We start from the raw sequence: 26,500 nt of genomic DNA on the forward strand, positions 1-26,500 counted from the left end.
ATGGGTGATTGATTCCTTGTGCTGGAGCTTTGACTGTGCAAGCAGCTGGTGAACGAAAGTCAAGGGCAGCTGGCATGGCATAACAATCAGCCTGTACTTTTGTGCATTTTATTGTGGATTCTGAGTGACAGGATTTGTTTAGTTTTTATTGAGTGCAGAAGAGCCATTTAGGCTCCTGGTTCCTTCATTTTAATGGAATGCCACAGCACAACTTTCCCTTTATATGGACATGCTTTATCAACTTGCCCAATCCTCTATCATCAGTCATTAGATCAGAGTGCCATTACCTTGCATAATAGTAACACATGTTATTTGCAGCCCTTAGAAATTGCAAAATGGCAAGCACTATCTAAATACTAAGGGGCATATTTATGAGTTTGTCACGCAGCACAGCAAGTCCCCTTGCTGCACTAGACTGTGTGACCGGGAAAGGGAAGGGATATGACATATTTCAGTGAATATGGTGCATTCCTGCCTTTTCACCTGCACTGGCACCCTTTTGGCAGCCTAGTACCATGGTGCAAGGGTGCCTCAGTTGCATTCAGGATTGTTTTTGTGCAGAAAGGGGCACATTCCTGCACAAAAGCAATCCCCTGAGGTTTTTCCCTTTTTCTAAGTGTGCTGAAGAATGCAACAAACATAGAAAGAGGAATAAACAAGGAGAAATAAAAATATTTCTCCCCGTTACGCCTCACCTGGGAAGGCATAGGTTTTGGCGCATTCCCAGGTCTGCCACTTCTGGTAAATCTGGGAATGCATCAAAATCCATGGATGTTGCATGGATGAAATGCCACGCTGGCGTTGCATTACTTTATATTAATGAAGCCACTCAGGGACATGCAAGGTGGCCTTGCGTGGCTTCATAAATCTAAATTTTCAGTTGCTTGTCATGCAAGAACAACCCAAAGTATGCCCCTGGGTATTTGCACCTTCCCCTTCCTACACCCACTTGAGCGAACCCTATCCAGTTACTTTAATTACCCACTTTATTGAGCTTTCACAACTTGGCGTTACTTACTGACAACTAGAGAACAGTCATGCAATGAAATGAAAAGCAATCGAAATCAATACCAACATTCATTTATTTAAACTATGTATTTATTTAATTAGAATTTTTAACAAACACTGAAATGTCATCACTTAGTGCTGAAAAGGATAGGCGGGAGTCTAAGCAGTGCAGAACGAAACAAGGGTAAATAGAACCCAACTCACTAAAAGGTTTGGCACACCTTTTTGGTATTACCATGCCACTGTTCTTGTCATTGCGAGTTTTCAGGCCTTTATAAAGAGTTCTGTCTCCAGGGGTTTTCTGAATTGGAAATTGTTGGCTTCTCCCCACAGACTGGGTTACAAGGCATTCCACGTCTATGGCCCTTGATGCCAAGGGACCTACCTCTGTGCTTCTGTTACTTCAACCATGCGTAAATAAAGTGTAGGTAGGCTCATCGGAGGCTCCTAGCTGGCTCTGCAGTGGGGGGCAGATTTGGACGATAACCAGGTCCTTTGAGTCTGCTTGGAGTACTTGAGGGTTTTCAAGACTGGTTTTACATGGTTGCTTTTCAAATTGTTCAAAGAGAGAATGCCCATGGAACGCCTCACTGGCACAGAGTAAGGCAATGCAGCGACTTGCGATGTATTGTCTTAACCCATATCTATGAGGCCATTCAAGGCCACACAAAGTGGCTTTGGATGGCCTCATAGATATGGTTGAGAGGTTTGCGCCACTGGAGCATCAGAAAAAATAATGTTCCTGCGGTGCAAACCTCTCTTAAATAAGCCCCTTAGTTTGCATTAGCCAAAGCATCTTCATGAGCACAGGCAATTGTAGATTTACGCCTCTAACTACACCTTGGGATTCAGTAGCAAATGGCGGATCTGAACCAAAAATAATTCTCTGACTTCTGACTTTGATCATTTTAACATCCACAATCTATCTTCTGTGTAAAACATACACCTCTTTTTAGCCCTTGTTTAACCCACACTTTAAGATCAGTCCTAAGCAGGACCACCTGTATGCCTCACTGTTTCCAGTCCCTTTAACAACATTGGTTTTTAATCCTGCATTTTTCCTGTACCACCAAACACATAAAAAAGTAGATATTCCGGGAATGAAGTCATAATAAATAAAACAATAACAAAAAAAATAACTTTCTTGAAAATAATTTTAGTTTGAATATATTTTATTGAAATGTAGGCGCACACCTTTAAATAGCTATGTTACTCATATGCAACTCCGTGATGCGCTGAGGCCTGATGCTAAGAGGCCATTGGCGATAGTATATGAAAAATTCCCACCCACTGGTCTTTTAACCAGCGGACCATGATTTATTGCAGGAATCTCCAGTCACGGGGGATTTGGGAAATGTAAATAAATAGCCACTCTAAGAATCAGCCGGGCACTCTGACATGTAGTTGTTCATAAGGAATCCACTTTGTAAATATACTTTATAATGCATGCCGCGTATCTCGATCCTGTTTCTTAAAAACAATCAGCGGAGATGTCTGTGGAGCAAAGTTAAAATACCACCAGCATTAATACTTTTTAGTACTTTACGTGAACAATGCGGCTGACTGAGGTGTGTCAGATACAATCGTATAGACAGCAGACAATCAGTCTTAAATAGAATAGTTTTTGTTCAACAAACTCAATAGCACTTTATTTCCAGCTGCAGAACTTATCTGCTTTTTAAAGGCCAGCTAAGCAGGTACCTCAGCAGTTAATGTATCTCTTGCTGGAGCCAAGAATTCTTTTACTGAAAAAGCACCGGAAGTGAGTCCTGGGAGGGTCCGGATGTGTGTCTAATAGCAGGCTCCAAAGTCTCCACCAGACACTTTCCCAAGGTTTCCTGACATTTTTTAATACCAGTTTCGCTCCCTTTTTTTATCAGGAGGAAATGGGCCGTGCATAGCTTTTGTGTGCCGTGCTTTCTGCGAACAAGCGGCTGGTTCACGAGTACTCGCAGCCTGTGATAATCTAAACATATGTTTTACTCAAGCGCCTACATTGCCTGGAATGGGGAGCCATTGTGTTGCGGGGAGATCGTAATCTATCGAAGTTTCACAATCCGGAAGGCAGCAAGGTGATTGTTGAGAGAAGGTGCGAATGGCCCAATGTAGTTGACCCTGATAACTCTGCATGGGAAAAAAGGTCTCAAACGAGGGCCGATTTTCTGAAACTACCTCTAAGGTCCTTATTATGAATTCGAATACATTTTTTCGACTTAGAGCTATTAGCATTATAAAGTCCTAACAGGACTTTTCTTGCCACATAAATTGAAAATGAAAAGTAATACAGTTTTACATAGGTGAGCCGATTTTAGAGCGCCACCGCCGCCTCAAGCGTGAACGTGAAGGAGCACACAAAAGGAAACAGAAGTTCATTTGCAGTCAAACGTATCAGCAGTTATGCAATTATCTATGTAACAGGGTCGATGTCATGCAAAGTGTTTGACTACCGCCCAGTAAGATCGCGCTGCATAGGAAATAAAAATAAAAAGTAGTCCAAAAGCCAAGCGGGAAACACAGAGCCTCGTATGTTTTCAGTTGTTTACCGGTGCTCTCGAGGAGGGCTAAACACTGGAAAAGGCATGACGTATGCATGCCTTTCACTAATGAAATCAAGCAAATTTTAAAAGGCAAGCCCATGAACCAACCAAACTGGTGGGTGTGACATGGGCATGATTAAAAGCCCACAGAGAGATTACAACAGGGGCCAGAGCGCTTGCACACTCGCCCCTAAATATGGATGCATTGACTGCTGTGGGGTAGTGGACTATCATGGTACAATCGGCCCCTCAGGTTCCTGGGACCCAGTGTACTGCACCTGCTGCCCCAATGGTAGCTACACATTAGAATCCCTGTACAAACAGGAGTTTGCAGAAGAATCCCAGTACAGCTTGTGCTATAATTGTCACTCCCTGTTGTTTTCCCCTGAAATATTGCAACAGATAAAACCTGGTAGCGTTTATCAAGGGAAGATCCCTTCCAAAATGCCAAACCATGCAGATTTCACAGCAAAAAATGCCAACGACAAGTTATGTTTGATTCATTTCCAGGGTCAAATTAAGGAATAGCGGGTATTTATCTTTACCTCACACAGAAGATACCATATCCCATATTTAGGAGCAGTAAATGTAATGTAATGTAAAAAGGATTTATAAAGCACACAGCTACTCGAGAGAGTTTCCCAGCACTACACGGTAAGTCAAGGAAAACAGACTAAAGAGATTAATGTGAGAAGAGCCAAGTCTTGAGTTTTTTTGTTATAGGCAGATTTATCCTGTACCTGCTGCAGGTTCAGAGGAAGGTTATTCCAGCCCCGAGGGACAAGAAAATAAAAGTCTGACCTCCAGCCTTGGTCAGGCATGCTCTCAGAATCCCTGCCAGACAGATATTGGAGGACCGTAACAGTCTACTTGGGCGATAGTAAGAAATCCTGGCCGTTAAATATTCAGGACCTGAGAGATATAGTGTTCTCTATACAGTAATAGAAAGGACTTGAAGAGAATCTGTTTTTCCATGGGGAGCTCATGCAGACTACGTAAATGCATAGAAATGTGTTCTCGTCTGGGAAAGCCAAGAGTCATCCTAGCCCCAGCATTCTGCACTGCCTGACGTTTGTATAACTGGTACTTGGGCAGACCTGCATAAAGAGCATTGGCAAGGTCAAGCCTGGACATAACCAACACCAATAACACTGTGATTCTAGTTAGAACAGACAAGAAATGCAAGAATGTTTTTGCGACCCATAGAATACCAAAGCAAATTCCATCCAAAGAGAGAATTTGATTATGAAAATCAATTTGTTATCCAATATAATCCCCAGTTTTTTTTTACAGAGTCTGTCTGTGCATCAGGTGACGGCACCCTGAGAGGCCAATGAGCATCTAAGTTAAGAGTAAACTTGTGCCCGAAACTGAGAACCTCTATCCTTTCGGTATTACACTTCAGATGATTGAGTCATCCACTGAAAGACAGCCGACAGACAATGTTGAATGGCATCCTGTTCAATGGGCATTCCTTTGCCAAAAGTGAACACAAGCTAGGTATCATCTGAGTATGACATAACCTTGCCCCAAATTATTCCACCATCCTAACCAGGTGGTCAAATAGATATTGAACAAGGTGGGGCTAAGCACGGAGCCCTGAAGAACTCCTACTGAAACCCTCTGGCTTTCAGAGGAATAGGGAGGTAACCATGTGGCTTAGCTCCTTTCCTCCCGAAAAAATTTCAGCCATTTCCAGACATTGTCCCTAATGCCAATCTACTGAAATTGGGCGAGCAGTCTGGCATGTGCAACCATGTCCAATGAAGCTGATAGGTTGAACAATACCAGAATAGCTCTGCCGCCTGCATAAATAGTTGCTTTAATAGTTTCCAAGACCTCCAACAAAATGGTCTCCATACTGTTTCCTGGCCTACAGCCAGATTGACTAGGATGGAGTAACCTATTGAACTTTTAAAAGATGGAGATCTGGTGATTACTCAGTTTTTCCAAAATCTTGGAATGCGAAGGAAGATGGGAGATAAGTCTGTAATTCTCTGGGATATCAGGGTCCACTCTAGGCTTTTTAAACAGAGGGACAATTTTAGCCTTCTTCCAGCCTAAAAGAACAATCGCAGTGACCAAAGACTTATTCCACAGCGCATTCACGGTGGAAGTAATTACATTGATACCCAAAGCCAAAATAGAAGGAAGGCATGACTCATCAGGAGAGCCAGAATTTAAGTTCAATATAACTTTCCTGAAATCTTCCAGTGAAATTGTATTAAAGACACAGTACAAAAACTGTTTTATTGCTGTTTAAGGTCACTTTTGCTATTTTTTGACTCATCAGCATCAGGAGCAGTTTCCGGAAACTCCAGAAGACCCATTGCTTTGAGATGGCTATCAGCAGTGATGCATCCTTAAGGGTAGAGCCCCCCCATACCTTGTTCTCGACATCAAGAGTGTCTCTGAGCCAGACATACACTCTTTTAGTTCATGTTCATTTCAGGCAGCTAGGCACTGTACATGAGCTAAATGCACAGGCATCTGGCTGTCAGAGCTGAGCTTTGCTGGGCTGAAGATATCACAGCCCTGTGGGTGTGATTTCCTCATCCCAGCAAAGGGCTGGTGATCCTCCCGCTCATGAGAATGGGCCTAGACACTTTAGTTTTAAGCCCTGAAGTGCCCCTGGCCAAGTGCCTGTATGAAGCCTCGTCACAGAGTGGGGTAGGGTCAGCAGTCTCTCTGACCCCTATCCCCGTCCAGCTCTGTGACGAGTGAGAACTCTGCCTCCTCTCATTGGCTGACCCGCTCGTATTACCGGCTGCCAAATGTACCCTGTGTAGATGGAGCATCCGCTATTTATTTCAGCCCATGGAATTTTCCCTTACATCTTGGAGCTCTTTGCTTCAGGTGTCCTGGTATTCTTCTGGCAACGCTGTGCTATGCAAGCACAGAAGCCACTGACTCACTCAGCAGTGTTTAAACGCAACACACAATGATTAAGGAATCAATTTATGCCAAATACCTTTGTCAACATTCTATGTGCACACCATTACAAATATTAATCTTTCACTTGTAAAGTAATGACCAAATGAATTTGTTTTTTACCATATTGTACAAATGCTTCTTCTGCCTTGTGCTGGACAGAAGTAGAAAGGCTGAGAGAAACCTCCAACTTAGTAGCTGAATGTTGCATATGGACGCCTGTGGATTACCACTAAAAAAAATCATAGGTTTGATGAAAAAGTTCAACCTAGAACCATGATCTCAAAGCATCATCCACAAAATGAAAAGGTGAAAAGTGTAGAAACTGATAGTTCATTTACCTCAGTCTTGGATTTCCCTGTAGGACCTGGTTAATGCCAAGGATCTGTTCAGCTAGATATCTCTGAAGTGCGCCATTGTAAGGACACAAGACACTGGCATAGTCAATACATTGTTCTAGGCACAACTCAATATTTTTACTTTGAAAAAAATTCTGTCCCACTTTTTAAGTTTCATAAAACAGCAAATAGAGTAAGTCCATCATGTGTCAGTGGGCCATTTCTGCTGAGTGAATAACAAGCGGTAAATCCTATAATCTGGAGGCCTTGAAAGCACAGAATTTCTTAATATAGTGCCTGCAGTTCCAGGACATTAATGCAGGGATTTCAGAAGTTCCAGAAACAAATAAAGAATTCCAGATAAGCCTGTATATGCAGCTTTGCCTTTTCTATAATTAACCAATCCAGCAGACTGAATGGGGCCACAGGAGGGCAGTGGCGGGATGCAAGGATCCTTAGCCTGAGCTTGTGATCTGAACCCAACCACAAAAAGTTCAGGAAACATTTGAGAGCGGAACTATTGTGATGCGCCTTTAACTGAGCTCCTCATAGAAAAGGGTTTGCAATCAAAGAACATTGCATTTAGGACCAGATGTATGAAGCCTTTTTGTGGTCACAAGGGGTCTGATTCGAAGAATCGGTTGTAAGCAACTGCAAAAAGGTCTTTTCTTATGTACTTTACTAAATTGTGATTCGGTAACTCTATACCGAATGGTAATTTAGGTTTACAACCAAAAAACGATTAGGTATCATTATTCATGAGGTAGGGCGAATTGATACTCAATGGAACAGGGGACCATGTCCAAATGAACTTGAGGATCACCAGCTGTCATGAAGCTGTATATTCACTCAAGCGCCTTGAAGTAACTGAAAGTCAACATGCAGTGCTTTATAAACCTCTTTAATAAATAACTATTCAGTCTATAGTTACGATTGGGAACACGGAGAGAGTTTGATGTTTTTTCTTTACAGAAAGGGGAGATTTTTGCGATTAGGAGCTCAGTTCACAAAGAAATTTGTGAATCAGACTTGATCTTCGTAGTGCAAATACTGTCATCTGTTCGCAAATGATCCCATCCCATTACAAACATCGCTGTTAAAAACATGATGAATTGTTGTTCTAAAATTGATCTTTTGGTTCTTCTTGTAGCCTGAATTGTGCTGAGTGCACATCCAGCAGTTTCATTAAAATATTATCAAGTGCAAAAGACCAAATTTCAGGCTAGGTCCTAGTCAAGGACAACTCAGGAATGTTCCCAGGAATTCCAGTGATGCGAGAGAGAAGCAAGGGACACTGACATGAAAGTCACAAAAGAATAAAGCATTCCTTCAAATCGATTTCACAAACGTTCCTGCAACAGCACTTGTCATCTAGAGCCCACAATACAAAAAGATAGGGATATTCGACAACAGGTGTGCAAAGATGACGTTGAACAAAAATTTTCCAAATACTTCGAACAATTACTAAAAAAATATAGCCGGCCAGTGAATATAAACATCGCTGTGGGGGAAAGGTCAGCTCATTTCACAAACAAAGGGAATACAACGCTGAGAAAACTGTGTCTGTAACTTTCCCTAAACCAGAAAAAGACCTTGATGGTACATATTGATGTAAACAATTCGAGTTATTCTATTCCAGGAAGTTCCGATTCAGAAGGCTATCCGTTTCTATTGATAGGCTGCTATCCAAAAAGCAAGTTCTGACGTCTGAAAACCCAGTTGATGTGGCAGGGTGATGCCAATTGCTGTGGCCGGAGTAGCTGTGGCTCATCTGACTTCCTTTTCACAGGGCATCTTCAGGCAGGGAAATGCTTCGAGAAGCTGCATATCTGTAACGACCTTCCTCACGTTATCATCCCAGCAACTGCTTCATCAGATTGTAGAGCTTTCCAGCTCGCACAGTGAGCACAATAACTTGTCAGACCAGATGTTCTACTTCTATCATCAAAGGATTTTGACCCGGATGTAGATAGCCTTTGGTCTCAAAAGGTGTGATTTGCAAAAGGGCTTATCTTTATGTACAACCACAAATGTTACCAAATTGCAATTTGGGTTTGTGATCAAAATCTGAATTGGTATTTAGAAGGGGCATGTTTAGGGTGCCCCTTCCAAAACCCAATTTGCATTTGTAGGTATTAATGTTTTGCAACCAAATTCTGGTCACTAAACAACCTTTTACCACTTCCTCATATGGGGAGGTAAGCCACTCTCAAATGGTATGCCTTCCCCTTTGTGAATGTTGAAAAAAACATTTTTAAAGAGGAGGCAAGAGTCGCATGGACCACTGCCTACTCTGAAAAATTAAACTTACACTTTACGTGTTTTTTTAAAACACATCTTGTTTTTCTTTAAGGAAAACGGGTTGCATTTTGAAAACAAATTGCTTTATTTAACAACAGACGCAGTGGTCCACTGACCCCAATAGGGCACAATCTCTGTGATGGCTGTGATTCATAGTGGGTCACAATTTGCAAATTACCTCATTTCTATTTATGAGGTAGGTCGAATTGCTGTCCACTACTAATCTGTAATTTGTGAACCGATCTATTAATACAAAGACCGGTTCGCAAATTACAATACTGGTCGCAAAACTACTGGTCCCAAATTGAGACCAGTATGTTGTGACCAGTGCTACTACATCTGGCCCTTGATTTGGAGACACCTCAGCATCAACAGAAAGTAATTTAATGTGGTTATTGTGTATTGTAGCATGCACCATCTTGTCAGGGATCTTCCAGAGATAACTTAATTGAAGGCATGATTGCTTGGCAGATGTTTGAGCTACAGAGGGTGGTGGGGAAGAAATGATAATTAACTGCCTGTTGTTGACAGTGTTGTGTGAGCACAACAGCTCGGATACAGAGGTATGCAGATTGCAACCTAACTGTGTACAAAGACATTTTTATTTATGGTGTTAGGCATACTTTATAGCAAGATGCTGCAGTGAGACTTTGTTTAAGATGGTGTGGAAGCACTCATCCCGGTTATAGATATTTATTTAGAAGGGCACAATATTCTTTTACTCTCACAAATAGGAAATAATTCCAAACACCCTCCATTTCATGTGATTGGAAGAGTCTGCTTGAAATAAAATCAGGCATGTACTCCATTTGTATGTTAGCCTATATGTTGAATTAACAGCTAGGTTTGGCACAAGTGGTTAAGAAGACAGTTTCTTGATGAGCATCAAGAAACAGGCACTTCCAGGCTATTTCATTGCAAACTTTGACTTGAATGCCTACATGTGAGGTTGCTGTGCAACTTGCAAAAGCTTCGGCATACACACTCCATGACATGAGGAAGACAATGTACAAACCCAGTGGACAAGTTCTACAAATTTCACTCCATATTTGCTCTACATAAGACTGTTAAAAATGTGCACCTAAGTAGTATTAAGTAAGAATTTATCAGCGCCTAGACAGGCATTGTGCAATGCCCTCTTTGGGTTACCATGAGAAATCACCAATTCTTCACCTGCTTAATTGTATTCAAATACTTTTTTAAACCAATCATCAGTTTCAGTTCCTTTTTCAGTTTCAAACAATTATCATAGTCATTTTGTCACAGAGGTGATTCACCTCTATGGTGCTGTATTGTTTTAAGCGAAGAGTCAGTAAATCAATGTCAGTGACTTGTGACTGTTGGTGTAGAGGATGAAGACCTCATCTGCAGTGTTTTGGACAACCAGCGCTTAATTTGAGTTGGTGGTTTCCTGTGCTTGGCACCAGCACTTAATTGTCAACACTGGCACTTGTGACAGTCTGCCACATGGTGGTGCTATTTTTCTAATTTTGAGATGAGCACAACAACAGTTGTTTATTAATTCATCAATTCAATATACATTACAATGACTGGTACCAGCTGTCCAAGACATTTTTATGGCTTTGGGGTCCTGGAATAGTCTGAATTGTCACACTAGCAGGAAGACAAGGGTTAGTAGTTGTGTTGGTACTCTCATTTACAGTGCTGGCAGGAGCAATGGGTGGTGCAAGCTGCAGTGGCCTCTTGATGAAGGTCGTGGCACTTAATTACAAATTAAGCACTGTCCGGGACAACAGAGTACATTCCAGCCCATAGTTGAAAATGTGCGTTTAACATCTAGGTCTGTATTATCTCAACTGTGCCCCCCTACACAGTCTGGAGTTAGAGTCTCTTCTGTGCTAGCACACGAGCTGAACCTTCAACTGAGTGTTCAAAAGAAGGGGGTAAAGGTATTGTCACAAGAGCATGTATCATGAAAAACTGAGATGTTCAAAGTTTGCCTGAGCACGATTGCACTGTAGAAAATGCACTCGTGCTATATTGATCAGCTGAGAGGGTGGAAAGTTAGACTGCCCAGAATATAATGTGCATTAGGGCAGGGGGTAAATAAAGTCAGTTTCAAAAACTTTACGGGGAGAGGTCGGTGGTGCCAACAAGGATAGCTCATTCAGGCACTGCGCCCACCATCAGGGGAGTTGGCATGGGTGACAACACCATTATGCCATTCTTAGCAGATCAGCAGAATTTTGTACCACGTGTGATGTGTAAATTGGAGGGGAGGGCAGAGAGGAATCCACACGTGCTGTCGTTAGAGATCAGTGCTGCACACTCACGGATGCATTTGATGCATCAGATGGAATGGATCCCTGCTCAGAGGAATACTTAGAGCAGGGATCCATTCCATGTCAAGGAAGGCCACCTCCAGTTCAGATTTTTAGGTTAGTCACTGAGTCTCAAAATGGGTTACATTTATGTGTGACATATGTGATTTATTTGTTGGGCTACCCTGAAATGTGGCATGGCCATTCGCCACTTAGAAAGAAGCACCTATTCACCCCGTGATTGGGCACAGTTTCATGTAGCCCCGCTGCCTTCCTCATCACGGTTCCACACACATTACTGAATCTTCACTGTAGTAGAAAAGACTCTATAACACAACTACATTAAAATCAAATAATTCAAGACACTCAGAAACCAATATTCTTCAAATATTAAACCCTTCAACATTTGAAAGGTTTCTGCGTTTGAGGTACCAACTGCGTGACGCCTTAATTCAGGAGTGTAATGAAAAGGAAGCCGATGGATCGTGCCCTTTGACCCTTCACAAAATTCCCGGCGCTATGGTTCGTGATTAGCGTTTTAGCGTAAAATGTAATTTTATGAGTGTCCGCAAAGGAATGAGCCGGATTTTCTGTTAAACGCAACTGCTCAGGAAATTAGGAATCAAAGAGCAAGTTATAAAAAGCTTAATAAAAATGAAAATAAAAACAGTAGCAAGATAAGGCTGATTGCAGCTCCAAAAGCAGGGCCACTATCCAGGGGGAAACACCTTCTTCCTTACTGAGGGCGAGAGAGGATATGTAAATCCGTGCTGGCACAGAAGCTGCAGTTCAATTAGAGCTGCCTGTAAGTGTAAGAGTTCAACACAAAACAATGCGCGGCAGGGCTACACAGTGTGGGGAAAGGCTTATGAAAGTAAGTGGTCGTTTTTTACATTATAGTTATCAGTTCATCATCAGTACCGATTTCTGGGTGTAAAATCAGCAAGCCTTGTTTATGTACTGCTACATTTACCACTGGGTAGTCTCTGCACATATCCCTGTAACTTGCTCCTGCTCTGTATGAAATAGTAAATTGTGAACGTATAGACACTGTATGGCTTTGTTAGCGGTTGGTATTCATAGTGGTGGGCAGAAAAGACATCAGGTGAAACGCAAAACACGTAAAACCTCCCCATGGGAGAAATGTCCTATGCCGAATGGATTTGAAGGTTTTATTTAATATTTTACTGTGGGTAGATTTTGAAGATGTTTTGGCTGCCAGATGTCTCGTGTGGCAGTCTTTCCACAGGAAGGACAGGTCATGCAACTTCAGGGATTGCCTGGTGTAGTGGTAAAGATGCAGACTGAAGGTACATCATTGCCTACCGTTGAGACTGAGAGCAGGATAACAGACTCCAGTCACCCTTCCCCCCGGACATTCTGGGGGCAAGGAATCAGGGCATAGCTGCAGGGTGGCAATGGTCCATCCTCTGACAGTCCTGAATGCTAATGCAAGGACAATAACCATCACGGGGAGAAAAGAGTAGTCCTTTCTCAATACTTTCTTTCTCCTTTGACCATTACCTATGTATTGCTGCAGGGTATTATGAGACAGGGAGGACCTGGTCTGGCAGTTCGGGCTGGACTGTTCCCATAGGGAACAGGGTCAAGACTGATTTGCATATGGCTGTGTCCACACTGGAATGACACGGTGAGCAAAAAAACTGATGGATTAAACCCAGATCTGTGACTTGATATTTCATTTGTTCTGCATTCCGTCCATCAACTGTTCTTTTTGCAGTTGTCGCCCCAAGTTGGAAGTGTATGCATAGACGTGGGGCCCGTGCTCACTATGCCACCAGATTCAAGCTAGATTGGCTGAAGAGGGGTGATACCCCAAAACCGGTCCTTGGGTGCTTGTTTCTGGTCCAGGGAAGACTTTGTCTGGCAGTTCGGGCTGAACTGTTCCCATAGGGAACAGGATCTAGACTGATTTGCATATGGCTGGGTCCACACTGGAATGGCATGGCGAGCAAAAAAAACCTGATGGATTAAGCCCAGATCTGTCTGATTTGTTCAGCATTCCGTCCATCAACTGTTCTTTTTGCATTGGGTATTATGAGATATTCAGACTTGAACAAAGGTAGCTTGTATTAATATTTGGTGTTATTGACAATAATTAATGGTAATTCTCAACTTGAAGTCTTTACTGTCTTACTATACACTGAGTACATGATTTGTTGGTTTACTTACAACAATGGAATAATCTTGCAGTACCCACATTGCAAACCTCAAAAGCTAAACTGTGAGCAAAGTCCTGTCTGGGGTGAAGTTTAGGAAAATAAATAAATATTGTGTAGTTTGAAAAATATATATCTTACATCATTCCAGTAAGAGAAGAAAGTTACTTCAGCCTCAGCAATAAGGGCCAGGCTGTGACATACCGAGGTTAGTGAAGATTAGGAACAGGAATTGTTAACCTAGTAGGTGCCTTACGCTTGCGGTATGGTGCAGATGTTTGCTTGATAATAGTCTCTGATCAATTCTTAATGTCCTATTTTATTATTTTTGCACTTAATACTGGTTTATCTGAGATTAGTCTCAGAACTAGGCTTCAGACCAATTACTTTTTACAATATAAACCTGCATGGTCCCGTTCTGTGGGGCACAGGGCAGGCCGGGGCTACTGGAGCTATGCTAGTATGGGTAATGTGTCTCTCTTGTCTTGTGATCCGGGCCTAGTCTGGCTCTGGGAAAGGAGCCAAGTACATCCCTTCCACAGCTGACTCTCAGAGTAGAGAGGGTGAAAGAACACCCAAAGGCTTCTCAAGAAAGGTGTAGAGGCAAAGACTCAGAACTCAAACAATCAAACAACAGACACAGTAACATACTGTTGGACTTTTTTGGTTATGCAGGGTCATCCCCAATCTTTTTGCCTCCTGCCTCCTATTTATTCTGACCTGTTGCTGTTGGCTTTTGAACTCTGAGCACTTTACCACTGCTAACCAGTACTAAAGTGCATATGCTCTCTGTGTAAATTGTATGTAATTGGTTTATCCATGATTGGCATATTTGATTTACTAGTAAGTCCCTAGTAAAGTGCACTAGAGGTGCCAGGGCCTGTAAATCAAATGCTACTAGTGGGCCTGCAGCACTGGTTGTGCCACCCGCATAAGTAGCTCTGTAATCATGTCTCAGACCTGCACTGCAGTGTCTGTGTGTGCAGTTTTAAATGTAAATTCGACTTGGCAAGTGTACCCACTTGCCAAGCCTAAACCTTCCCTTTTCTTACATGTAAGGCACCCCTAAAGTAGGCCCTAGGTAGCCCCAAGGGCAGGGTGCAGTGTATGGTTAAGGTAGGACATATAGTAATGTGTTTTATATGTCCTGACAGTGAAATATTGCTAAATTAGTTTTTTCACTGTTGCAAGGCCTGTCCCTCTCATAGGTTAACATGGGGGCCACCTTTAAATCTGATTAAAGTGTACATTCCCTTTGGGAGCAGATGGACATATGGAGTTTGGGGTCCCTGTGCTCACAATTTAAAAATACATCTTTTAGTAAAGTTGGTTTTAAGATTGTGTGTTTGAAAATGCCACTTTTAGAAAGTGAGCATTTTCTTGCTTACACCATTTCTGTGACTCTGCCTGTTTGTGGATTCTCTGTCTGGGTCAGTTTGACAGTTGGGCTGGTTGCACCTCACACTAGACAGTGACACAAAAGGAGCTGGGGTGTAGTCTGCATTTCCTGATGAGCCATCTGTGCTAGGAGGGAGGGGAGGAGTGGTCACTTACACCTGAAAGGGCTGTGCTTGTCCTCACCCAATGCCGTCTCCGACCCCCTGGTGAGTGTCTGGGGCCTGGCCTGGGAAGGGCAGGATTTCACATTCAAAGTGACTTTACTTTGAAGTAGGCCTACTTCAAAGGAGAAATTGGGTATTAGAAGGGCACCCAAAACCACAGACTTTAGAACACTTCTGGAAACAAGAGGAACCTCTGCCTGGAGAAGAGCTGAGGAGAAGTGCTGCCCTGCCTGTGACTGTGCTTTGTGGAGCTATCCTGCAGTTGCTGCTTCTGCCAGAGTAAGAGGGCAAAGACTGGACTTTGTGTGCCTTCCATCTTGTGAGGAAATCTCCAAGGGCTTGATTTAGAGCTTGCCTCCTGTTGTTTGAAGTCTCAGGGACAGCAAAGACTTCTCTCTGCCAGCACCTGGAGTCTCTGGAGAGACTCCTGCTCTGACAAGTGGTGCCCTATCCAGTTCCTGGGCCCTTGAAAGGAAAGATAGTGGAAACCCATGGAAATCGACTTCGGACGACTTCGGACCGACGCCACTGCTGAATCCGGTGACGCTGCCTGCACCCGACGCCGTGAACTTCGCGGGAATGCAACGATCTTCGCAGGCCCGACGCCGCTGCAGCCCCGCTGAAGTCCGTGACTCAGTGGAAGTCGCCGCACCACGTCGTGACCGACGCCGCTCGAAGTGCGCGGATTAAACCTTTCGCACAGATGCCGCGATCCCTGACTTTGCGCATCGACTTGTTTTCACTCTTCACCAAAGGTACTGTACTTGGGGGTCTACGCGACTCCGTGTTCGGTGCCGCTGGTGTCGGCTTGTTGGGAACGACTCCGTCACAACACCGTGTTAACACCTCATCGAAGTATTTTGTGTTTCTAAGCGCTATTTTTGAGTTTAATCTTTAAAAATTCATAACTTGACTTGTGTATGTTGGATGTTTGTCGTTTTGGTCTTGTTTTGTTTAGATAAATATTTCCTATTTTTCTAAACTGGTGTTGTGTCATTTTGTAGTCTTTTCATTGAGTTACTGTGTGTGTTGGTACAAATACTTTACATTTAGCACTCTGAAGTTAAGCCTACTGCTCTGCCAATCTACCAAAGGAGTAAGCAGGGGTTAGCTGAGGGTGATTCTCTTTTACCCTGACTAGAGTGAGGGTCCTTGCTTGAACAGGGAGTAACCTGACTGTCAACCAAATACCCCATTTCTAACACATACTGTCTAGCTGTATGCGCATCTCAGAAAAAAAGAAGGAATTTAATATCACAGCAAAATGAAAGTACTGTACTCAGGGTTCTACAAACAAATTACAGGGCTCTAGCCAAGTCTACTTTTTATTTATATTTCATATTGTGCCATTTATATGCCGCAAATATCTCATCTCAGATTCTCTTGGCGCTGCAACTGGTGCCAAAATGACACAAAGATTATTAACTTTATTGTATAAAAAGCCAGGTGTTGAGGTGATTATTCATCTTGAGCTGGAAACAAGAATTCTTCCTAAATTGTATACTGTTGCAGTTTGCATGGCGCAGTTACCCAAGGTACTGGGCAATAGGAATTATAGATGAGACTGGGAGATTTTACTTTTCTGCCAGATTTAATTTTAGGACGTTGTAGTCTATCATCGAGTACAAAACAGTACTTGGCTCGCACTGTAGTTGGTTGTTCAAATCAGCAATCTTTTCAGGAAGCTTGAAGACATTCGATATATGGAGTAAGCAGTTATGCCAAGAATTCCCTTTATTTAAGATGGCTGCCTTTTTTCTAGTTAGGCCAATGTTTTAGTTTCACGTTATCAGTGCCACCGTCAAAAAGACATAATTTTGGGAATGTTGTGATATAAAAAACAGAAAGAAATTAACTCTTATTTGTCGAGGCGCTTAACAAAACTCTACACACGAAGATGACAACTAGCGAAGGCTAGAAATGCTTCCTCAATAAAGCAGAATTTACTTGAGGTTTGGGATGGGAAACCCACTGTGTATAAATTAGTAATTCCAATCTATTGAGGTTGTTATACAGAAGATTCCGGGGTGATTGAAAATGGGGAGGAATTGTCTAGAGTGGATATTGCAGCTGTAGACGATAATATTATTTAAGATCTATTTGAAATGCTAATTGCAATCTATAGTAAAAGGTCGGGGTAGATTCGTAGCTGATAGTCCCTGCTCTTCTTTTTAACAACACAATAATCCCTCTACCTACTTAATTAGCGTGTAGAAATAATCCAGAACACTCTAAAGTATGTTTTACGTGAACTCTTCTTGTATTTGCGTTTTCAAATTTTTTATTCTAAAGAGGAAAATATTCCCTGCTTTTTCCACTATTTTACGGACTTCTACGAAAAAATACCAGGTAGGTCATTAAAATGTCAGCCAGCTGGCAACCTACACTGGGCATAATGGGCTGGTAAATGGATCCCACAATAACGTGGGTTAGTTGTTTATGGGCCAATTCTAGCTGCTGGTAATCGAAAAAAACACTAAAATGACACTTCATGGCACAAGAGTGTAGGCCTGGGGATGGACAAATAAGCAACGTGAAGTATAGGAGATGGAGAAAGAGAAATGATGAACACTGGGAAAGAGGACAGTAAGAGAAAGAGTGAGAAGGAAGCAAAAGGAAAGCGTAAATGGGAGAGACAGGGAAGGAAGGAATAAACCATAATGAGGATAGAAAATGATTGGTAGCTAGGAAGGAGAGAAGAAAGAAAAAGAGAAGAAATGGTGAACCAAAGAAAGAAAAGATGGATGGGCGAAAAAAGGAGAATATGGAAGGATGAAAGAAATAGTTAGAAGGAAGATGGAAGTAGGGACGATCAATTGAGTGAAAGTATTGATATATGGAAGGATGAAACAAAGGAAGGAAGGATAAAACAGTAGATGATAAAAGGATGAGAGTATGGGTGAAAGGATGGATGGATAGAAGAATGAACTAAAATGTGAAAGGATGGATAGAACGAGACAATGATGGGTGAATACATGGATGAAATGATGAATGGATTGGAGAACAGGTAAATGGATTACTGGATGCTTCAAAGGATGAACAGATGGAAGAGTAGAAGGATTACATTCAGATTGATAGGTCAATTGTAGGGTGAATGGATAGATGGAAAAGTGAAGAGTTGGACTGGCGGATAGAGGACTGGATGGTAGAAAGGGTGGATGTCTGAATAGGAAAAATAATTAAAAGGTGGATGGCGCCTGGAAGTATGAATCGAAGGATGGATGACTTAGAGAATGGATGTCTAGAACAGTCAATATTGATGGTTGGATTTAAATGTAGAAGTATGGATGGATGTGTCTTGAAAGAAACTGAAGCCCCGATTTATGGTTTTACGGAGATGGAGGAAGACTGTAAGCTGATGACCCTCCTGTACCAGTGCCAGTTCACTTGCCTCATTTAGAGGTGGGAGCACTGCTGGGTTACAGTTGTCGGAGCCTCTGCTGACCCTGTCAACAGTAATCCCTGACTCTGTAGTATTCCCACCAATGGACGGCTGGCTCATAATCGTGATCACCCACCCTGTTGAGGGCAGTGTTACAGTCAGTGATTCTTTTTGTCTATGCCCGCCATATGAGGCATAGCAGAAACAGGCAGGAACAATTCTGAATGGCCCACATATGCAGAGAGAAAATTCCCGGCATATTGAGTCCATTTGCCAAGAAGGAAATTTAAGCATGAAACCCTCTCAACAAACCTTTAGTTAGTGAAGGGAGCTCCTGTTGCCATGGCGGCTTCCACAGTACAGAGATATCTGCCAGGAAGGAAGTATCTCTAGACAGAATGGACAGTCCTCCACCAGGGAGACAGAGGCCACAGCCCCCTCCTCCCTGGTGGACCTGTGGTCATCTTCCAGGTTCTAAATGACCCTCTAAACCTCAGATCTGTAAAGGAGTTTGAACGTGTAGCTTCTGTTAAGTAGCTGTGTGTGTGTATGTGTGTAGTTTTTGTTTGATGAATACACTTTCAGATTGTATTTTATTTGTTTAATTATTTAAATGTATTATTATTTTATTTAAATGTAACAACTAAGGCTACCTTTGATGCCACAAAACATGTAGAGTTTTTGAAAGTAGCTTCCTTGTATTCTTTAAGTAGGATTATGGATGCATATAATATGTGCTTACTTTACGCACTTACATGACTCTGAGAGTGAGTGAGTAAGTGAGTGAGTGAATGAGTGAGTCAGTGAGTGAGGGAATAAAGAGGTGACTGGCAAGTATGTAATAAATCAAAAAATGGCAGAGATGGATTTGTTTACAGTGGAAGTGTAGTCGTTGGTAATTGAGCCACACTTAAAAGTATGGGCCTCACCGCCCCATTATGACCATGGCCATCACAGTTCAACCGCTGACATGGCCAGGCTTCTGCCAGCCTGGCGGTTGTAATCCACCAGGGCAGCACTGCAGTCAGTGCTGCCCTGGGGATTACAAGTCCCCACCCGCCAGCCTTTCCATGGCAGTTAACACCGCCATGGAAAGGATGGCGGAATGAGGGTGTCGGGGGGCTCCTGCACTGCCCATGCACTTGGCATGGGCAGTACAGGGACCCACCTGCACAGACCCATTGCGTATTTTACTGCCCGAATTACAGGCAGTAAAATGCGCAACGGATGCTTTCACACCTGACGCACCACAACATTGCCGCCACCTTAATTATGAGCCAGCGTCAATGTTGTGCTGAGTTTTCCGCTGGGCCAGTGGGCAAAAACTCTGTTTTCTCCCGCAGGCTCAGCGGAAAACTCCTGATATGGTGGGCAAAAGACCTCCAGTACAAGCGGTCTTTTGCCTGCAGTGGCTTCGGCAGTCCTGTAAAAGGAATGCCAAAGTTGTAATGAGGCCCTGTGTGTCCTTCAGTGCAATTCATAAACTCGTAAAATGTTTAATGGTAAAAGAAACAAATAACCAACATTACCTGAGTTGGTTTATGTCCAAAAGCAAATGTGAGATCATGTTATTTAAGATGAGAAACCAAAGTAGGCTGCTGATGATGAATCAAAGTTTACAAACAATTTGACTCCTGCTCATAATCGCCCAAAACAAACTGCAGCTCTAAACTGCACTGTACATCTTAGAGTGTATGTAGAGCCCATCTGCTCTCACTTTTCACAACAGTTCATGGCTATGATGCATTTTACAGACCACTAAGAAGGTGGTCTTAAAACTATGCAGTTTGTTGGGTCAGGTGGGATTAATGGTGAAATCAAAGTACATTTGCAGGATCACAAACTGTGCTCCATGTGAAGGGACAACAACTGGAAATAAAATGTTCTGGTCTACTTGTGTGTGAAGCATCCTAGAGTAGGGGGTGCAAACCCCCTTGTACTGAAAGCGCGCTAATGTAGACACCCTGGAGCAAATTTCCATTGTTCAATCGTAGCCACTGTGCCACATTTTATGTATTAGAAGACCTACTTCGAGAATGGCTTCTTCACTGAAAAACACCACTTTTAAAGTGTGTTGCTCTCACTATTTATTTGTTATCTTCCGTAATCTGATTACCACCAGATAATTGTTGACTTTTCTTGGAAGATCTGTCTGTCTCTTTTCAGCCCCCAAGATCATTTTGCTTGACTCTGCCATAGTTTTACACCTACAGTGTGGTCTGCATATGGAACTTGTACCTCAGTCATCATCGACTTCTGTTCAAAGAGCGATACATACCCAGTTTTACCCACACTAGTAGAAGATGAATGTGACTTGCATTATCCCAGATATGCCAGTCAATGTTCATCTTTGAAAGTAAAATGGAAGGCAAATGTCGACATTGCCTCCTACTGCCTTTAGGGACACCCGGCACAGCTACACACAGTCGGCCAACATGCTATTGTGAATTTAAACTCAGACTGAGTTAAAGGTACATGGTATTGTTTTTTACATTCAGCTCTGATGTTTACCATATTTGGGAGGTATAAAGTCAATTTAAACTCCTAAATGTGAATTGATATTTTTGATTGTTAAACAAATGTATGCTTTATAAAGACACCATAAATACTACTTTTCTATAGAGGCTCAAAATACACATCCGTTTGTCTGGGTGCAGTGGCCGAAAACTACCAGACATGTACTAATGCAGTTTCCCAGATTTAAAGCAGCATTTTTGAATTAGCTAAATTCTATGTCACGTTGCAATATGAAGAATAGCTGTGTAGACAATTTCAATCATACCTCTTCCACAAAATGCGTGGAGTAGTCTGTGGTTGCTAGAGCTGTTGTTTGCTCAGTAATGGCTGTCACAGTGACAGACACCTGAGGGCTTTCAGTGAAGGTTTGGTTGTCTTCTCCCTTGAGGTTTTGGACGAACATCTCGGTGCTCCTCTCCCATCGGGCTGTGGGACTCTCCGTCACAGCATCAGTGGACGTTGACATTTTGATGGTAGTGGTGCTACCAGAGCTTCGAGAGTTTTGCACTGACATAGTGCCTCCTCTGAGATCTGTGAAAAACACAGAGCATGTAATACATTTCAGTTTTATTTAATGCGATAGTCCGACACAGCATTTGTCTTCACAGGTTATTATTATGTGCAATCATCCAATGGCTGACATCACCCAAGTCTACAATGTTTACAAAGATTGAATTGTGTAATTGAAGTGACTATTATTAATAGCATTAAGAAATTGTAGGGATTTGAGGCTTAGTGGTTCAAGCTTCTGCCTTTGGACCCTGGGAACTCTGTTTCAAATCCCACCCTAGACTTAACATTGTGTGAATCTTAGCAAATCACTATGGGGGTAATTATGAACACGGCGGTAAACACCGCCGTGTTCATGCTGGCGGTCTTTCCATAGACTGCCAGCCCCCTTGAGAGCCTGCCGGCCCCATTATGAACATTCTGCTGGGCCGGCGGGTGGAAACATTGTTTCTGCCTGCCCTCCTCTGGACATTGCCGATGGCTTCACATGGAGCCGTCATCAATGCTGCTGTGCGGCGGGTCCGTCGCGCATATCACTGCCCGTAAATCCACACGTAAGTACTCAGGATTCTGCAACATAAGCAGTAGTCAGGACTTATAGTAAACGGTATATGCACTTGTCATGAACAATTCCTAAATACCCATAAAAGGAACATTAGAGAATATTCCACAAGTCATATACATACATATCAGCTAGACATGCCTAGAAAAGGAACATTAGCACATATATGCATAACCAGTAAACAGGTAGGAAATAGTAAACAGTTGTAAGTCTGTATTAGGCTCCTGGAGCCTAGTTTTCCAAAAGCGTTCCTGCTTGCTGGTGGAAAAGGCACTTCCAATGCCTAGAAATGGGCACGGGGGCCCCCGGTGCTCCTGTGTGCAAAACGGGGAGCCTCCCTCGTGGTGGGGGCTTGCCTCGGCCTCCTCACACCCTGTCCGTGGGGTGGAGGCCGGGCATGGCCCAGCAACAATTGTGTGGGCAAAAGAAAAGCGGGAAGGGACCTTCCGAGGTCTCCCCTCCCGATTTCCTTGAGAGAGAACAAATTGCCCAGAATCAGGAGCGTCCCGCTCCTAGTGCAGCGACTGGGGGAAAGGGAACTACCTTTCTCCCCTGCGTCCTGCGGGTTAGAGAGGCAGCCGCCCTTGTCCGCAGTGCGGCTGCCTTATGGAGTGACGGGGGAAGCAGGGGCCTCCGATGAGGCTCTGCATCTGCTTTCCCCCAGGCGTCCGCACCCAATCCGGTGCGCAAGCCGCGCGTCTGCTTTCCTTTTCTGAAGGGAAGCAGCGTGAGGAATTGGGGCCGGAGTGTGCCCCGGGGGCGCTTTAAAGAGTGTGCATCACCCGGTGACACAGTAGGAGAGTACGAGCTTCTTTGTTTACTTTCCTGAAGTGCCCCGGGGGAGCGCGAGCCTCGCGCTGGAATCCCAAATGTGGTGACCGGGCTGCGGCAGTGATTATCACAAGGCAGAGGCGCCGGGGGGAGCGCTAGGGGCTCCAACAAAAGTGCTTCACACAGCGCTAGCTTAAATCAGCAGCCTGGGCTGCGGCGGTGAATTTTCTCCTCAGCTATGAATAAACAGCGCTTTTACCAATCGCTTCAGGCGATTCCCCTCTACTTATAGTCAGTTCTTACAGTGTTTTTCAATTGTAGGGAGAGGAGGTTCCAGCCAGTTACAACTGGTTCTGGGAGTGCCCCATCTCTCCTTTCAGCACAGGCTCCAAACTTCAGTGGTGGGTTAACAACCCTATTGTGTGAGGCCAGGGCACAGTCTTTACAAATGCAGGTGTGCCCCGCCTCTCCCTTCTCTCAGCCCAGGAAGGCTTTACAATATGTAGATGCACCTCTGTGTCACCTCCACCCTCCCTGTGTTCAGGCTGTCTGAGAAGTGTGCACAAAGCCCCAACTGTCAGTCTGCCCAGACGTTGATTGGAGACAAGCTGCAAAACACCAAAGTTATAAGCACAGATAAATGTGCACTTTCTAGAAGTGGCATTTCTGTGATAGTAAAAAAAAATACACCTACCCCAGTAAGCAGCATTTCCTACCACTGTCACAACCATACCAAACATGCCTACGCTACCCCTCATAAATAAGACAATACCCCTTACACTTTGTCACTACCAGGACATGCAACGCAACATGGCACGTGTCCTGCCTTCTACACACATGGCACCCTACCCAAAGGGCTTGCTAGGGCGTAACTTAGGGGTGACTTACATGTAGTAAAAGGGGAGTTCTGGGCTTGGCAATTAAATGTAGATGCCAGGTCCCTGTGGGATAGCAACACTCTGTCAAACTGAGGTCATATTAGTTTACTTTCATTGCTGTATTGTTTTGCTTACAATGAACTTTCTATGATGCAGATGTATGATTGCAACAAGTACCTATGTAATTCATTCCTTCACTGGATGTATTCACTGAGTCTTATTGTTAAATGTTTCCGTCTCAAGATGACATTAACATAGAGGGGGTTGAATCATTTTCAAAGAATTGGGAAAATGCCCAGGTGTTAAGATAATGATGTATATTACTCCTGTGTTCTGATTTGCTAAAGAAATAATAGTTTGGCTCACACCACATTGAGTTTGCTGTATTACTAATTTCCTATGCAAGAATTGTGTATACAAACCCCATGATTCTGGGGGTGATCCAGAAGACTTTCCTTTTCTACCAGGGATGCTGCCCAAATTCTTTCTAACTTTGCTACTTATTTGGGACTTAGAATAGTTTATGGTTTTGCATACTCTGTATAACTTTCCTTTTGAGAACCTTTCAACTTTCTATTGATCTAGAACTCAGTTATTGAGTGGACCCCAATATTTAATGAGGTGTTTTCACTCTGCTGATTTGATTTTTGGGGACATACCTTAATACAGGGACACATTGCCTCATGAAAGTGGGGTTTAACACTGTCTCCGATCCAGTATGTTGTGGGAGAACTAAGGGCCAGATGTAGCAAAGGTTTTTACCCATTCTGTGTCTATAGAAAAAAGTGTTCGTACATATGGCCCTAAATGAGGTAAACTTTTGGGTGTCCAATTTTGAATTACAGTTTTTCTCAATCAACCTTTGGTAGCAGGGGATGGTTGTACATTAAAGAGCACCTTCTTTTGCTAGTAGATCCCTTCTAGGTTTTCTTTTTACCCTTATGACCAGTCCACAGAGATACTGGATTTTCCAGTTGAGTTCCTGGTGTCAAGATTTGAGCGAATCTACTGGCAAAGCTGTTCCAGAACAATTCAGAGTGTAAGCATGAATAGGGTGGAATGATTCTGTAAGTTGTGTGTGTTTCTGAGGTGCCTTCAGTTTGTGTCAAAGTTTGCATTTGTGAGATAGATTGCTATGTTCTAAGTGAAGTGTTTGGTTATGAGATGCTGATTTTGGACTCAATTGGTGGTTCAGTTACTGTTGTGTTGATGTATGATTCCTATTTGTGACTCTTGTTTTATAAAGAATTTCTTTTACTATTGATTGGTTTGGTTATTAGATCACTGAAATCCAAGATCTTGTCATATTGTGTTTACCTGTTTGCATAGGGTAATGTTGTGTACGTGGCGTCACACACATATAGATGGGGTTTTCAGAATTAATACGTGGATTTTCAGGATTGTATGTTTAATAAAGGGTGATGTGCTTTTCTCCTACGCACACAGGAGTTGCAGGACTGGACTCTAGCTAGTATGTATTGTGATTTATGATAGTAAAGGGATAGGTGCTTTTTAGTTGCTCTTCTATCTATTAATTGTGAGGTTTACCTTACCTTAACTTGCTGATTTTCTCCATATTTAGGCTGAGCAGGCAAGCTTTAGTTTGTGTGAAATTGAGTGAGAAACATTTTTCAATTCTTTTCCTCATTCAAGGAGAGGTTGTAGTGTGATTCGTTAGTCATCCAGGGAATATAGGGATTACTGAGACCACCATACAGCTGTGCTGTCATTGGTTGGTTGCTGACAGAGCAATGCTATGATAGGTTGACCGTTGACAGATCCACACTGGGATTGCTTGTTTGCTGTATGTTTTGTGTGATTTTATATTAGTTTGCATCTAAATAATGGGTGTTATATTCAGAAAAAACACAAACATTTCTGTTGCACCCTCAACTGAGAGTCAGATATTACCTGCTGAAGGAATGACTGCTTAATAACTGATGACAGATATTGGATTTTATATGGACACCCGTATTTCAGAATGGAATGACATGCCACTTCTGATAAAAGATATACAGTTTCCTTTAGAAGGTACCTTAAACATTAGAAAGCTAGATTTCCTGAGACAAACAATGAATGAAAGAAAGCTATTACCCAGAACAACACAGTTTGGCGCATTAAACAAATGGGATCAATTGGCCACATAGAAGGAAAGCAGGAATATGACAAGCAAGTGAAAGGCTCATTTAGGGAGTGGTTAGAAAACAAGCAGGGTCAAAAAGAGAAATGTTGGAGGAGGGATACGATGGAAGGTGTAAGAGTTTTTTGTTTGAACAAATTCAAGAAACATTATAGCAAGAAAACTAATAAGGGAGAAAAACATAGTCATGACACAGATGAGGAGGATACTTTTCTTAATGATCTTTTGAATTCCAGACTTCCTCCATATACAGACAAGGCACAGGGAACTGGTGCAGGGTCCTAGTGGTCCTGGGTGCAGCAGGAGATAGTACAGATGTACAAATACAGAGCGCATCTACAGCTAAGGTTGTGAGCATGATAGTGAGTGCTACACCTGAAATCGCAATGACAGCATTGCTGTGTACTAGCAGAGACACCTGAGCTGTTTCTCACATTCAAATCGATCCAGCTGTTACTACACTTGTGGTTGAATTGACTTCAAAAGAGAGAAATATTAATGATGGTCTTTTAAAAATTGCATTTGGAGAAATGGTACATGGGACACTTGATCTAAATAGACTATTCCAATACAATGCTGATGGAATGAGATACTTGATTAA

At 42.8% G+C, this 26,500-nt stretch overlaps 1 protein-coding gene across 2 annotated transcripts in view; it reads right to left on the minus strand.

Moving 5' to 3' along the window:
- The window catches only part of PTPRB (protein tyrosine phosphatase receptor type B), a 335,571-nt gene that overhangs the window by 225,169 nt on the left and 83,902 nt on the right, over positions 1–26,500 (minus strand). For both annotated transcript variants that reach the window (XM_069228335.1, XM_069228337.1), the window contains exon 3: positions 21,304–21,569. In XM_069228335.1, the coding sequence (XP_069084436.1) occupies positions 21,304–21,569 (266 nt within the window). The remainder of the gene's footprint in view (positions 1–21,303; positions 21,570–26,500) is intronic.

The sequence above is a fragment of the Pleurodeles waltl genome, chromosome 4_1 (assembly GCF_031143425.1).
Source record: "Pleurodeles waltl isolate 20211129_DDA chromosome 4_1, aPleWal1.hap1.20221129, whole genome shotgun sequence".
In the NCBI taxonomy this organism is placed as follows: Eukaryota; Metazoa; Chordata; class Amphibia; order Caudata; family Salamandridae; genus Pleurodeles; species Pleurodeles waltl.